Consider the following 14,762-nt stretch of genomic DNA (forward strand, 5'->3'; position numbering starts at 1 on the left):
ATAAATACCACACACAACAAGAGTCCAATTGTACAAAATAAAATTTGATAAAATTGTGATGGTTTGTTATGCCCAAATTTTCCGTTAAAATCAGAAAAAGATAAATTATTTAGAAATCCCTGACCTAAAGCAGTAGGAGAAGAAAAACATACAATGATTACAAAGAAGAAATCAAAATTGCGATTATATGAAGAAATTATATATCTAGAAATTCAAGATTAATAAAAAGTTACCTAATATTATAAGAGAGTTCAATAACTTTTCAGGATACAAAGTAAACACAAAAATCAATATCAGTTCTTCAATTAAGCAATTATGTGTTAGGAAATAAAAATAACGTAACGGAATATCAATAGAAGTGCAAATATAAATAACTTTAGCGAAATAAAGCTTCTTGTCATTAGCAAAAAGCTCTGCAAATCTTTACTAAGTCTTTTAGGAAAGGAAATAACCTTAAATAATAGGTTGGCAGAAATATCATGTAAGTGACAGAAAGACAACACTTACAAAATTGATTCCTAACTTTACAGTTATTTTAATTTAAAAATTGTAGTACAATTATTGAGATTCATATAAAATATCTCTGGAAGAATAAATAAACAAGAATTGCTATGAAAACTTAATAGAGCAGTTCAGAGGGCTAGATTGTGGATAATCTCAACAGAACAAGAACGAAAAGCAAGATTATAATAATTTCATAAATGTGATAATAGTAAGAATAAGACAAAGAAAGTAATTTTAAAATCTTCTATTTATTATTAAATATATGTTCACTTTAGAATGTCCATGCCATTAACAGATTCCTCTACAGCTTTTTTTTTTTTTTTTTTTTTTGCCTTTTAGTTCAGGGTTTTAACCAGGCTTCAGCCAGACATCACCTTTCTCTATGCCTTTTCAGTGGAGTCTGCCTTTTCTCTCAGCCATTAATTTCTATCTTTGAAGCCAATTCTAGACCTTCCTCCCTCCCTGTTTTCAGACCATTTGTCCGTGCATAAAATACCCTGATGCTCCCCCTGCTTTTCAGCGGTACAGTCATCTATGTTAATTCCTAACACTTGTTCTCATTCGCCGGCTATTTCAGCACCTTATTCATAGCCTTCCTGTGATCCTAAGCCCATCCAGGATGGATTTAATTTCAAAAAAGATGATTTGCTTAACATTCTAGCTTTTCAATTTATTTTTCTCCTCATCTCCATTATATATCTCCCCTTGTCGAAGAAAAATTACACCAGATGGAATTAAACAGCAAGGAAGATTCTGCAGTAGGAATCAAGACCATTGCAAGAAGGGAGAGAGAGTGAACTCAAATCCTATGAAACAAAGGCAAGAGAGTTTTTAAGCAGTATGTTGAGATAGTAGGAAAGAACTGAAGGATGTTGGGCAGGGAGGGCATTGGTCAATGTGATTAGGCTATCTGTGATTGCTAATTGGCACTTAAGAAAGTCAGGTTCCTGTCCTAACACAGACACTGGGAAATAGGAAATACATTTTCTATCTTCCCAATGATTACATTTCAAAAGGATGGCTCCCATATCCCTGAGAAAGACAATTTTGGATTGTCAAACTGCAAGAGGCTGGGAGGAGACTTACATATCTAAGAGTTAGAGAAAGAATTTAAAATTGCATGTTTTCTAAAATAAATTCTCTAATAAAAGGGAGATTAGGAGCCTGTAGTTGGGAAGAAACTTGTCTAAATTTTAGTCAAGCTAAGGGAAAGGTTAATGTCATATTGCTGACTCTACTATGACTACAAAATTCATCTAAACTAGTTGTGCACTAAACCAATCTATTAGCTTGGTGTGTTGGTACATGAGGAAGTGAAGGATACACAGACCAGAAACAGTCTATATTAGGGAGGAGATAGACAGGGTGGCAGGCATTCCATGAAAAGCATGACAGGTTCACACTATCCCTCAGAAGCACACAGATGCCTTGTACTTTCATGATTTCCTTCTCTATTACTCCTCCCTCCTTAATATATGTTCATTATAAGCCGTATCTCTCTATTCAACAAGAAAGACACAATATTAGTCAATTCTCACACTACTATAAAGAACTACCTGAGACTACATAATTTATAAAGAAAAGACATTTAATTGGCTCATGGCTTTGCAGGCTGTACAGGAAGCATGGCTGGGGAGACCTCAGGAAACTTACAAACATGGCAGAAGGCAAAGGGGAAGCAGGCACATCCTACATAGCCTTCCTACAAGGAGGAAGAGAGGAAAGGGAGTTGTGACACACTTTTAAACAATCAGATCTTATGAGAACTCATTCACTATCAGAAGACCAGCAAGGGGGAAATCTGCCCTCATGATCCAGTCACCTCCCACCAGGCCCCTTCTCCAACACTGGGGATTACAGTTCTACATGAGCTTTGCAAAGAGACACAAATCCAAACCATATGATTCTGCCCCTGTCCCCCCACAAATTTCATGTTCTTCTCACATTGCAAAATATAATTACTCATTCTCAACATCTAAGCCTTAACTCATTTCAGCATTAACTCAAGTGTCCACAGTCCAAAGTCTCATGTGAGACAAGGCAAGTCCTTTCTGCCTATGAGCCTGTAAAATCAAAAACAAGTTAGTTACTTCCAATGTACAATTGGGGTACAGGTATTGGCTAAATACTCTCTTTCCAAAGGGGAAAAATCAGCCAAAAGAAAGGGACTACAGGCCCTGTGCAAGCCTGAAACTTAGCAGGGCAGTCATTGAATCTTAAAATTCCCAAATAATATCCTTTGACTCCATGTCTCATATCCAGGCCACACTGATGCGAGAGGTGGGCTCCCAAGGCCTCAGGAAGCTCCGCCCCCATGGCTCTGCAGAGCTCAGCCCCCGTGGCTACTCTCAAGGGCTGGTGTTGAGTCCCTGTACTTTTCCAGATGCATCTACCATTCTAGGGCCTGAAGGATGGTGGCCCCCTTCTCAAAGCTCTACTAGGCAGTGCCCCAGTGTGGGGGCTCCAACCCCACATTTTCCCTCCACACTGCCTTAGTAGAGGTTCCCCATGAAGGCTCTGCTTCTGGAGCAGACTTCTGCTTGGACATCCATGTGTTTCCATACATCCTTTAAAATCTAGGCAAAGGCTCCAAAACCTCAACTCTTGCTGTCCATGTACTCACAGACTTAACACCATGTGGAAGCCTTGGCAATTTTCAGCTTGCACCCTCTGGAGCAGCAGCCTGGGACTTATCTGGGGTTCTTTTAGCCAAGGCTGGAGCTGGAGCAGCTGGGAAGCAGAGAGCAGTGTCCCAAAGTTGTGCAGGGTAGCCAGGCAGGGACCTAAATCCAAATATCAGATGTTGGTCCCATTTAAACACTAATCAGCTTAAAGGTCAAGGAGCCATTTTTTGGTGGAGTAACAGCTGATTGAAGAGACACTATATTTTCTTCACTCCTCTGTGCTTTTGATTGGATTTTTATTTTCCTTTCAAAATTTTTTTTACAGATTTAAGGGGTATGAGTGCAGATTTGTTGCATGCATATATTGCATACTGGTGGAGTCTATGCTTTTAGTGTACCCATCACCTGAATAGTGAACATCATACCCAATAGGTAACTTTTTAACCCTTGCCCCTCTTCCACCCTCTCACTGTTTGGAGTCTCTAATATCTATTGTCCTACTCAATATGTCCTTTGTTTAGCTCCCACCCATCAGTGAGAACATATGGTACTTGACAGTTTCTGAGTTATTTCACTTAGGATAATGGCCTCTGATTCCATCTATGTTGCTGCAAAAGATAAGATTTCATTCTTTTTTACAGCTGAGTAGTATTCCATGGTTCCACGGTGTGTATATGCCATATTTTCTTTATCCAATCATCTGTTGATAGACACTTAGGTTGATTACATATCTTGGCCATTATAAATGGTAATGCAATAAACATATAGATGCAAATATATTTTTTATATAATGATTACTTTCCCTTTGAGTATGTACACACAGTAGTGAAATTTCTGAGTCAAATGGTAGTTCTATTTTTAGTTCTTTGAGAAATCTCCATACTGTTTCCCACAAAGATCATACTAATTTACATTTCCACTAACAGTCTTTAAGCATTCCTTTTTTTGCATATCCTCTCCAACATCTGTTGTTTTAACTTTTTAAATTTTTTTTTCTTGAGATGGAGTCTTGCTCTGTTGCCCAGGCTGGAGTACAGTGGTGTGATCTCGGCACACTGCAACCTCCACCTCCCAGGTTCAAGCAATTCTCCTGCCTCAGCCTACTGAGTAGCTGGGACTACAGGTGCCCGCCACCACGCCCAGCTAATTTTTTGTACTTCTAGTAGAGATGGGGTTTCACCGTGTTAGCCAGGATGGTCTCGATCTCTTGACTTCATGATCCACCCACCTTGACCCCACAAAGTGCTGGGATTACAGGCATGAGCCATCGTGCCTGGCCATTAACTTTTTAATAATAGTCATTCTGACTGACATAAGATGGTGTCTCACTGTGGTTTTAACTTGCATTTATCTGCAGATTCATGATGTTAAGCATTTTTCGTATGTTTGGTGGCTGCTTGTATGTCTTATTTTGGAAAAAAAAAAAAGTCTGTTCATATCCTTTGCCCACTTTTTAATGGAGTTATTTGTTTTCTCTTGTTCTTATTGCAGTACCATGCTGTTTTGATTACTATAGCCTTGTAGTATAGTGTGAAATCAGGTAATGTGATGACTTTGGCTTTGTTCTCTTTGTGTAAGATTGCGTTGGCTATTCAGGCCCTTTTTTGGCTCCATATGAACCTTAGGATTGTTTGTCGTAATTCTAGGAAAAATGACACTGATAAGCTGATAGTGATTGCATTGAACCTGTAAATTGCTTTGGATAGTGTGATAATTTTAGTGATATTTATTCTTCCAATTCATGAGCATGAAATAATTTTCCACTTGTTTGTGCTATCTATGATTTCTTTCAAGTGTTTTGTAGTTACCCTTATAGAGATCTTTCACTTCCTTGGTTAAATGTATTCCTAGATATTTTATTTTTTGTAACTATTATAAATGGAATTGAGTTCTTGATTTGGTTCTCAGCTTGATCATTGTTGGTGTATAGAAATGCTGCTGATTTTCATATGTTGATTTTGTATCCTGAAACTTTACTGAAGTCATTTATCAAATCTAGGAGTCTTTTAGAGGAGTCTTTATAGTTTTCTATAAGATGGTAAGATCATATCATCAGCAAACTGAGATAGTTTGGCTTCCTCTTTTCCAATCTGGGTGCTTTTTATTTTTTTCTCTTGCCTGATTGCTCTAGCTAGGGCTCCCAGTACTATGTTGAATAGGAGTGGAGAAAGAAAATATCTTTGTCTTGTTTCTGTTCTCAGGGGGAAAGTTCTCCCTGTTCAGTATGATGTTGGTTGTGAGTTTGTCATATATGGTTTTTATTATTTTGAGGAATGTTCCTTCAATGCCTAGTTTATAGTAATGGCACTAAATTAGGAGATAGGAAGGATCCAGGCTTCATCAAGCATCATTACATGTTTTCCAATTTTAGTTAAAATTGTTCCCTGCTGTAAAATACCATCAGGGATAATGCTCGCACACTGGTTATGATCGTTAGATAATGGATTCTTCCCAACTACAAAGTAGCAACTTTACTAATCTTCAAATATTATTCTTTTCCAGACTGTGACAAAGACATGCTGATCAACATCCTGACTCAGCGCTGCAATGCACAAAGGCTGATGATTGCAGAGGCATACCAGAGCATGTATGGCCGGGTAAGGCCACTTTATCTTGACCTATTTCTAGGGCAATCTCCTGAGAACTAACCATACTCACGGATAATAGGTATTTTTTTTTTCAATCTCACAGATTGCAAATATCTCAGACATCATTATATGTCAGAAACAGTTCATATTCCTCTAATATGTTTCAAGGAATAAAATCTATATCATGAAACAAACATACATGTGAGATATGTTCACACTCACAGTGACCAGTGACCACAAGTTCTTTCCCCAAAATCATTCAGTGTCCCCAAATGAAAAGTTTTGATAACCTTACATTGCCAGTGGGTCCAATTAGGCTTGAAGTGTTGTGCTGGAAACGCCCTTGTGGAGAGCTTTAGGGAAGGCGCATAAAAAACTAATGATCACCAGGTCAAAATATAACAGCTTTTCCTACAGTTCCTTGCAGGTCCTCACCTAACTCTCAACCAAAGTGAATTCTCTACTAGCTTTTCCCTTCACCAGCATGCAGCTATAGAGACCATTAAAAAAGAATGGCAGTTTAAAAATAGTTTAAGGCAATAAAACTATCCATAGTGTTTTAAAGTAATCACACTCTAATTTCAAAGCAAGTACCATTAAAGATTCCTTGCTTTTGCTATGCATTTAAACCACAAATTCAGAACAAAAACTCTTCAGGCCAAAAGTGCCTGAAACAACAATTACTTCATCAGCTGCGCTTTATCGATGAAACATTATCATAAAACTTTCTCTGTAGAGTTAATCTCTGTAAATTTTCTCCACCTTTAAACCCCAGTCTTTGAACAACTATAGTAGATGAAATAAAAGATATCCCTCAGCTTTAGATTGAATTAATAATCCAAAAGCTACTACCAGTAGTAACCTTAGTTGAATTAAGCCAAAATAGAAGACCAGTGATATCTTCTTTTTCACATAAACTGTTACCTCAGCCTATGTTCCACCTACACCAGTACTAGTTTTCTTTGGAAAGAGAATGTAAAAACTATAAAAGTTGTATCATTGGTAATCTAACATTGTTTTAATATGCATAGTGCCATAAGAAATGTCTTTTTTTTTTGAGATAGAGTTTCACTCCTGTTGCCCAAGCTGGAGTGCAGTGGCGTGATCTCGGCTCACTGCAACTTGTGCCTCCTGGGTTCAAGCAATGCCCCTGCCTCAGCCTCCTGAGTAGCTGGGATTACAGGCGTGCATCACCATGCCCAGCTAATTTTTTGTATTTTTAGTAGAAACGGGGTTTCGTCATGTTAGCCAGGCTGGTCTCGACCTCCTGACCTCAGGTGATCTGCCCACCTCAGCCTCCCAAAGTGTTGGGATTACAGGCGTGAGCCACTGTGCCTAGACAAGAAATGTCATTTTTAAGTAATTTTTTTTTAACCCAAAGGTTTACATACATTTTTGCTTTTTACAAATCAGGTTAAATTTAGCCTGAAAACATTACTTTATCAAGCTCTACAAAACTATGATAAAGCAGATTAAAACAATTTTAAAATGAAGTACTTACACTCAAGGAATTTAAAATATACTAAAGAATTTATACTCCAGTGAAGAACTTTTCACTGTACATATAAAGTCTCAGAGTTTGTTAAACCCTCAGTTTTGCTGAATAATTCATACCTCCTGAAAAACCTTGGCTGATACACTAAATTGCACTGCCTGGAAAACTGGAAGTCATGTTTGCCTCTTTCCTCTGAAATACCCTTGTCATTTACAATCAATTAGCAAGTTCTGTAAATTATTTCTCTTCACACATTTCTCTCTTTAAACTCACTTACACAGTCTTGATTTAGATCTTCATCATTTTGTGCCCAGACTAATGCTGAAACTCCTAAATGGTCCTCTCTACCCCTAGACCCTTCCCACTCCAGTGTATCCCCAAACTGTGGCCAGAATGACTCAAAATCTAAATTTTCACACATCACTTTGCCACTTTAATCCTTGAGTGTTTATCTTGTTTCTCCCTACAAACATCCGTGTTTCCATGCGTTACTAAAAAGTATGGGGAATCCTCGGTCCTTGATCATCTTGGGAGTAAGAGATAATGGACAAGTGACAATTCAAAGACAGCAGAAATCTTTACTTGAAAGGAAAGAGGGAGCAGAGAGTTTATTTAAAGGGAAAGGACATTCTGAAAGATGAGGCAGAGCAGGCTGCTGAAAGAGAATGGGCCAGCAGAGAGTCCTGGGTTGGGTTTTTATAACGTTGGGTTTTTCTTCACATTTCCTGCTCTGTCTCAAGTCTCTGCCTTTTTTCATTATCTAGTTTTTCTGCTTCTGCCGTAAGCCCTTGCCTTTTCCCTGCCTAGTTTCCACCCCAGGTTTGTGGGGCCTTCCCATACTATTAGTCGGTGTGCATGTGTGGGCCAGGGGTTGGATACGAATTCTATCTAATGGCTGCATTGCTCATTACCGCCACCCCAGTAAGGTCGTACAGCAGTCAAATTGGTACTTGTGCCTATATGTCTCTTAGGAATTTCTCCTTTGCCCTTTTCCTTTCTTTCTGCTCACAGTTGACTAATTGTCCACCCACTCCAGCATTAGAGATTCTATTAATATGTAAATGGTGGGTGGTCCCTTGGGCCTAAGACTTCCCAAGCTTTTCCTTTCTCAAGGGCTCCCCTTGAGTAGCCTGCTCATGTCTAGCCATCTGCCTACACATATTCCTACACATGGAATAAACCTAATGCCTTCCCAGGGCACACAAAGCCTTGCTTGCTTTGTTCCTGCTCTCCATCTTCATCCCTCTCCCCTTCCCTAACACACCTTTCACCTGCAGCCAAATGGAACTGCTATACTTGTAGTTCTTCAACTTAACCATGCCTGCCCCTCACCTCCAGTCATGTTGTTTTATCTGTCTTCAGTAACCTGATTTCAATACCACAGGCTGGACACCTATCATCCTTCCAGGTACTGGACACAAGACCTCACAGCCCCCCACCAGATCGAGTGGAACAGACTTGGGCTGCTAATACATCCTTTTTTTAACTTCCTCACAGTAACTGATGACACATCTGTGAGCTTGTTTGTATCTGTTTCACTTTACCACAGTCTAAAGCTTTGAAAGCTGGGATGATTCTTGTTCATCCTAGAGCTTACCATAAATGTCTGTCTAGCATACCAAGATTGCTTAATTAATGTTTATTGAATGACATTGTAAAGGCGCATCTAAGTACAACTCCTCCAATAAGACACAGGCAGGCTTTGACTGCTGCTGGAAACCTTCCCAGCCTGTCATGCTCACCCTCTACTCTGTGTTTCCCACTTGGTTCCATGAGGTCCTTGTGCACAATGGTACTGGGTTGTGCTAGTTCACTTTTACATCTTGCCAACAACACTGTAATCTCCTGGAAAAGCAGGGATTGTAATATTTGCTGCTATCCCTCCAGAGCCGAGCCCAGGTCTGGCATAGAATAGGCATTTCATTTACAGAATCAGTGAATCGAAGGCATTATATTCTGCCTATGTACTTTTTTTTAATGAAAAGGAAAAACATCCTTTCATTATCCACTCTGTAGTTAAAATGAATCGACACCAATTGCCTAGATTTCTTTTCTCTCATTCCTTGCCCTGGCTGCTACCAGGTTAATTTCTCTGACCATCAGTAAGGTCTTCTTGACATCTACCACTGCTCACATTTAGGACTACTTCTTCTACCTGGCCAAGGTGTATCTCCTGCTACTTTTCCCTTTCTGTGGTAAGAATGTATACATTAGCCCATATGTTAATCCATGATATTTTAAATTTTCATTAACAAGAATAATCAAGAGTTGACAGAATAATTTTCTTAGCTGCTGAGTGAAGTACAATTCTCAGCAGACTCCATAAACACTTCTTACTTGACATTTTACATTGGTGCAGAGTGGCTGAATTTCATCAGCTTTGCCTTACCTACTGCAGAAACTAATCCTGAGACTCAGCTGAAAATCCACTTGGAATTCTGCTGATTGACATATTTATCAAAGTAATTCATGAGATCACTTCTGATCTTCCCCACCAAGGCAAGTGCTAGTTAAAAACAATGCAGTGACACCAAGGGAACAATGAAATGCCCTTGTGAATGGGGAGAAGAATAAACAGACAATGATTCTTGAAGAAGTTCAAATTCAGCACCGATGCAATTCATTTTCTCATTTTTCATCTAAAACAGGGACTATCCGGTCTAAAATATGCTGGTGTCTGTCATTCATTTAACCTGCATTGTTGGTTAAGCAATTTAGTGCCCGGGCTGACTTGCTCAAAAGTAAAACTTCAACCAAGGTTATCTGACTATTAAATTGTCTCTTCCACATCTTCTCAGTAATGCCCACTGTTCTCAATGGAACGAACACTCAGGCTTACAAGGGCAGACATCTATACTGCTAATTCCCTCACATCTTTCAAGGTTTTGCTTAAGTGTCAACTACTCAAGAGGGCCTAATCTAAAGTTGTCACTCACTCCAAGCCCTATGCTAGAGCTCCAGATACCCCTCACCTGACCCACAGGAAGTCCAGGGCAAGCCTATCATGGAACAGTCTTGGCCAGTGAGTTAAGGCAATCCCGAATGCCTTCGAAGGCCAAAATGGTGTAATTAAGTGTTCTCTCTCCAGGTGCCAAGATTGTTGTTCTTTTTTTTTTTTTTTCTTTTTCCTTTTCTTTCTTTGAGACAAAGTCTCGCTCTGTCACCCAGGCTGGAGCGCACTGGCATGATCTCAGCTCACTGCAACCTCTGCCTCCCGGGTTCAAGCAATTCTCTTGCATCAGCCTCCCAAGTAGCTGAGATTACAGGACCGTGCCACCATGCCCAGCTAATTTTTGTATTTTTAGTAGAGATAGGGATTTGCCATGTTGGCCATGCTGGTCTCGCACTCCTGACCTCAGGTGATCCACCCGCCTTGGCCTCCCAAAGTACTGGGATTACAGGCATGAGCCACTGCGCCCAGTTGTTCTTACTCTACCACTAGAAAATTGACCTGTTCCATGCTGGTAGGTGTAACATCAGTTTTTTTCTACCATTTCCAACTTACACCTAATATGGAATGGTCAGGTACAAGAAGGACAAAGCCATTTGTACATAATTTCCAGAAAGCTATTATGTCCCACACATAGTGTACCCAAAACAATGATCCTTATCCTTATGATCTGGGATGATGAGATTCTAGAGAGAATCCAAGTGACTGAACCAGAATTGAGTTTGAATTCCTATGTCCACTTTTGATTAGGCTGCTACCCAGAGAATAGACCAACCAGGACACCCTGAGGTTGGTATTGTAACCGCCCAGTGGTTTCTCCTTGCCCACTGACAAGACAGAGCTGGTTTATCAAGACAGGGGAATATAAATAGAGTTTAATTAACATAGAGCCAGCTGTATAGGAGACAGGAGTCCTATTATCACTCAAATCAGTCTCTCCAAAAACTTGGGGGTTTTTAAGGATAATTTAGTGGGAAGGGGGTCAGAAAGTGTGGAGTGCTGATGGGCTGCTTCAGAAATGAAATCATAGGGAGTCAAAGCTGTCCTCCTCCACTGAGTCAGTTGCTGGGTGGGGGCCACAAGACCAGATGAGCCAGCTTATCAACCTGGGTGTTGCCAGCTAATCCACTGAGCACAGGGTCTGCAAAATATCTCAAGCACTGAGCCTAGGTTTTACAATACTGATGTGGAATTACTTCCCGGCCTTTTGGCTAAGATCAAGTGTATAACACTGATGTTTTCCTTAGGAATAATTCAGGGAGGTTCAGAATGTCACAGCCTCCAGCTGCAAGATTCCTAACCCATCATTTCTAATCTTGTAGATAATTTGTTAGTCTTGCAAAGGCAGCCTAGGGGATTTGTTTTAGAAAAGGGCTGTTACCGTCTTTGTTTCAAAGTTAAACTATAACCTAAGTTCTCCCAAAGTTAGTTCAGCCTATGACCAGGAATGAACAAGTACATCTTGGAGGTTAGAAGCAAGATGGAGTCAGTTAGGCCAGCTCTCTTTCACTGGAATTGCCTCAGTTGTAAGTTTTGCAAAGTTTTGCTAACACCCTACCCACTAAATTATCCTTTCAGTATTAAGAGAAAGAAAGAAGCATCATACTTAGAAAAGGTAAGAGTGAAATCGCAAATTTTACAAATATGTTTACATGACCCTCTTCCTCCATCATGGTCATTTTCCAAGAAATTGAAAGGAGGTTAATATTTTCCAGGAACCATTAAATTCAGGGACCAAACTTCCCTACTAAGCTAAGTAGGCCAGACGAAGGTCAAGAAGATAGAGTCAGAAGACTTACTGAGCTGATCAATTTGCAGCAATACCAGAAGCCTAGGGATGGTGGAGATCATCAAATACCTTGACTCTTAGTCTATTGTTGAGTGGCTTTTTTTTTTCTTTGAGACAGAGTCTTGCTGTGTCACCCAGGCTGGAGTGCAGTGGCATGATCTTGGCTCACTGCAACCTCTACCTCCCAGGTTCACGCAGCCTCCCGAGTAGCTGGGATTACAGGTGCATGCCACCACGCCCAGCTAATTTTTGTATTTTTAGTAGGGATGGGGTTTCACCATGTTGGTCAGGCTGGTCTTGAACTCCTGACCTCAGATGATCCACCTGCCTGGGCCTCCCAAAGTGCTGGGATTACAGGCATGAGCCACCATGCCCAGCCTTGAGTGGCACTTTTAATAAAACTGCATGATGATCAGACTTCAAGTAGTCTAGAAAGCCAAAAACATGGCACAGATTATTTTCATGGGCCACAGTGATGTGGCGGAAGTCAGCTGACTGAACTGAAACAGCAATATTGTAACTTGAAAAAGTGTTATCATTTGTGAGGACCTACAGAAGTCTGTGAGGTGATCAAAGTCTGATGCAATCCATCTGCCAGAACTGCAGGGGAAATATCCTATGAATTGTGACTTCCTTTGCCAGGAAAAAAGCAAGTCAACCTTTGATGAAAGTGACAAGATTGGCAAGCAGTGGTAACCTTGGCATCAGAAACATAGAATGCTTTACCACATGCCCAGCTTTTGAGGGTATATGTGTTGTGATGTCCAGTCTGATGATGAATACAGGTAGCAACTGTGTGATCTGAGCAATGCAGGCTGGATCAGCACCTGGATTCCAGTTGGCCTCATCAGAGAATCAGCCCTTACTGTGGACAGCTGCAAGAAGGACACAAAAGTTATCAGCACCTGCAATTTTTCCCCACAGACTACAGAAGGAAACTCCTGTTTAATATGCAGTTTGTGTTTTTCCATGAGTTAACCCAAAGAGAAGGCTAACAGCCCAAGAGTGAATAAGAAGATTGAGTTTATCAAAGGGAACACTGTTCAGAGCTATAGTAGCCTTGATTTCTGCCCATGGGGCAATAATCATTCATTTTTTTGTTCTGCACAGGTGTTTCTGAGTTGAGCAGCCACAGCAGCCCAGCGGACACTGTCTGGTTTCAGCTTATCTGAATCGCCAGTGAACCAGGCCATGGCATTTAGGGCAACAGATTGAGGTCCCCATTGAATCAGCAGCTTGCTGATTTCCCCAAAAGTTTCCCCCAAAGGAATAGCTACCATTTTTTTCATGTAAATGCAAGACACTGCAGGGTCCAGGCCTACTGGATTCTTTGATGTACCACTTCTATTTGACAGGTGAGACTGGCTGGTTTCCTTCCACCTTGCCATTCATTGAGTCCCAGTTGACCTACCCTAATATGGGAATATCAGTCATCAGGGTCACAAGGCCTCCATGGATCAGGCATTCAGTTTCTACAGGAGTCCAATAGCAGGCCAGTAGCTGCTTTTCAAAAGGGATAGACCCGGAATTGTATCAGGAAGGCAACAAGTTTAAAACATCAAGAGGCACCTTTGACAGGCTGCTTTCCCTTGCTGGAGGCTCCAATCAGCAAACTATCTATCATAGAAACTTATGCTGAAAGTGATCATTAGGCTTATGGGGCTTCATAGGTAGTAGCACTTCTTACATATGCTGTTTTCCTGTGGAAAGCATCCCCTCCAGTAATTAGGAGCATTCACAGAAGAAACAAATAAACATGAATACCAAGTACGTACAACAGTGGAAGTTATACTAGTCTAAAGGTCTCCAATCATAAGGTTTTTTGACTTTCCTTCTCCATTTCAAACCTTGCTTAAACCCATCCTTTGAATTTGGGTTTACTTTCACCGATGAGTCCAGGTAGAATGGTGACATGGACACCTGCATCCAACAGATTCACATATCCTTGAGTCCTCCTGCTCCACAAAGGCAAATGTGCATGGCCCTAGTCCACAATGGGAATAGGAAGATCTTTGTCCCACCCTCACTCACTTTTCTCCTGAAAGCAGTAGAAGTTGGGGTAGAGGGAAGGAAAAGTTCAGGGGACATGAGGGAGACAGAGGCTCTGCATCAGTCAGCATGACACGTTGATTTCCTGTACAGTGGCTGTGCACACCTCAATCAAATGAATTTCCAATGGTTTTGGCCTACACAAAGTCCTCCATCAGGTGCAACTTCATCATTACTGATCCCATGTGTTTCAGCTTTGTGGGCCCTTGAGTCAGAGATCAGAACCACAGTTATTTCAGTCACAGCCAAGGGGTTTGAGTCCTTTGACTGAAATTGGTTTGATCCATATGTGACAATTTTTTTTTTTTTTTTTTTGAGACAGAATCTTGCTGTGTTGCCTGGAGTGCAGTGGCACAATCTCAGCCCACTGCAACCTCTGTCTCCTGGGTTCAAGCAGTTCTCTGCCTCAGCCTCCTGAGTAGCTGGGATTACAGGTGCCCACTACCACGCCCAGCTAATTTTTGTATTTTTAGTAGAGACAGCGTTTCACCATCTTGGCCAGGCTGGTCTTGAATTCCTGACCTTGTGATCCACCCGCCTTGGCCTCCCAAAGTGCTGGGATTACAGGCATGAGCCACCGTGCCTGGTCGTGACAATTTTTTTTTCTTTTTTTTTTCTTTTTTTGACACGGAGTCTTGCTCAGTCGCCCAGGCTGGAGTGCAGTGGCGCGATCTCAGCTCACTGCAAGCTCCGCCTCCCGGGTTCATGCCATTCTCCTGCCTCAGCCTCCTGAGTAGCTGGGACTCCAGGCGCCCACCACCAC

At 40.9% G+C, this 14,762-nt stretch overlaps 2 protein-coding genes across 9 annotated transcripts in view; one reads left to right on the top strand and one right to left on the bottom strand.

The window, feature by feature from the left end:
- ANXA10 (annexin A10) overlaps positions 1 to 14,762 on the top strand; it is a 147,309-nt gene that overhangs the window by 92,911 nt on the left and 39,636 nt on the right. For all 6 annotated transcript variants that reach the window (XM_063638410.1, XM_063638412.1, XM_063638409.1 and 3 more), the window contains one exon: positions 5,631 to 5,725. In XM_063638410.1, coding sequence (XP_063494480.1) covers positions 5,631 to 5,725 — 95 coding nt within the window. The remainder of the gene's footprint in view (positions 1 to 5,630; positions 5,726 to 14,762) is intronic.
- DDX60 (DExD/H-box helicase 60) overlaps positions 1 to 14,762 on the bottom strand; it is a 200,900-nt gene that overhangs the window by 4,113 nt on the left and 182,025 nt on the right. The window contains exon 41 of one of the 3 annotated variants that reach the window (XM_063638369.1): positions 10,335 to 12,825. The exons of 1 other annotated variant lie outside the window; for it this stretch is intronic. The gene's annotated coding sequence lies outside the window, so the exon portion shown is untranslated. Of the gene's footprint in view, positions 1 to 10,334; positions 12,826 to 14,762 lie in introns of those variants that run through there. One more of the 3 variants, XM_063638362.1, reaches the window with a different exon arrangement.

The sequence above is a fragment of the Symphalangus syndactylus genome, chromosome 4, assembly GCF_028878055.3.
Source record: "Symphalangus syndactylus isolate Jambi chromosome 4, NHGRI_mSymSyn1-v2.1_pri, whole genome shotgun sequence".
Taxonomy (NCBI): domain Eukaryota; kingdom Metazoa; phylum Chordata; class Mammalia; order Primates; family Hylobatidae; genus Symphalangus; species Symphalangus syndactylus.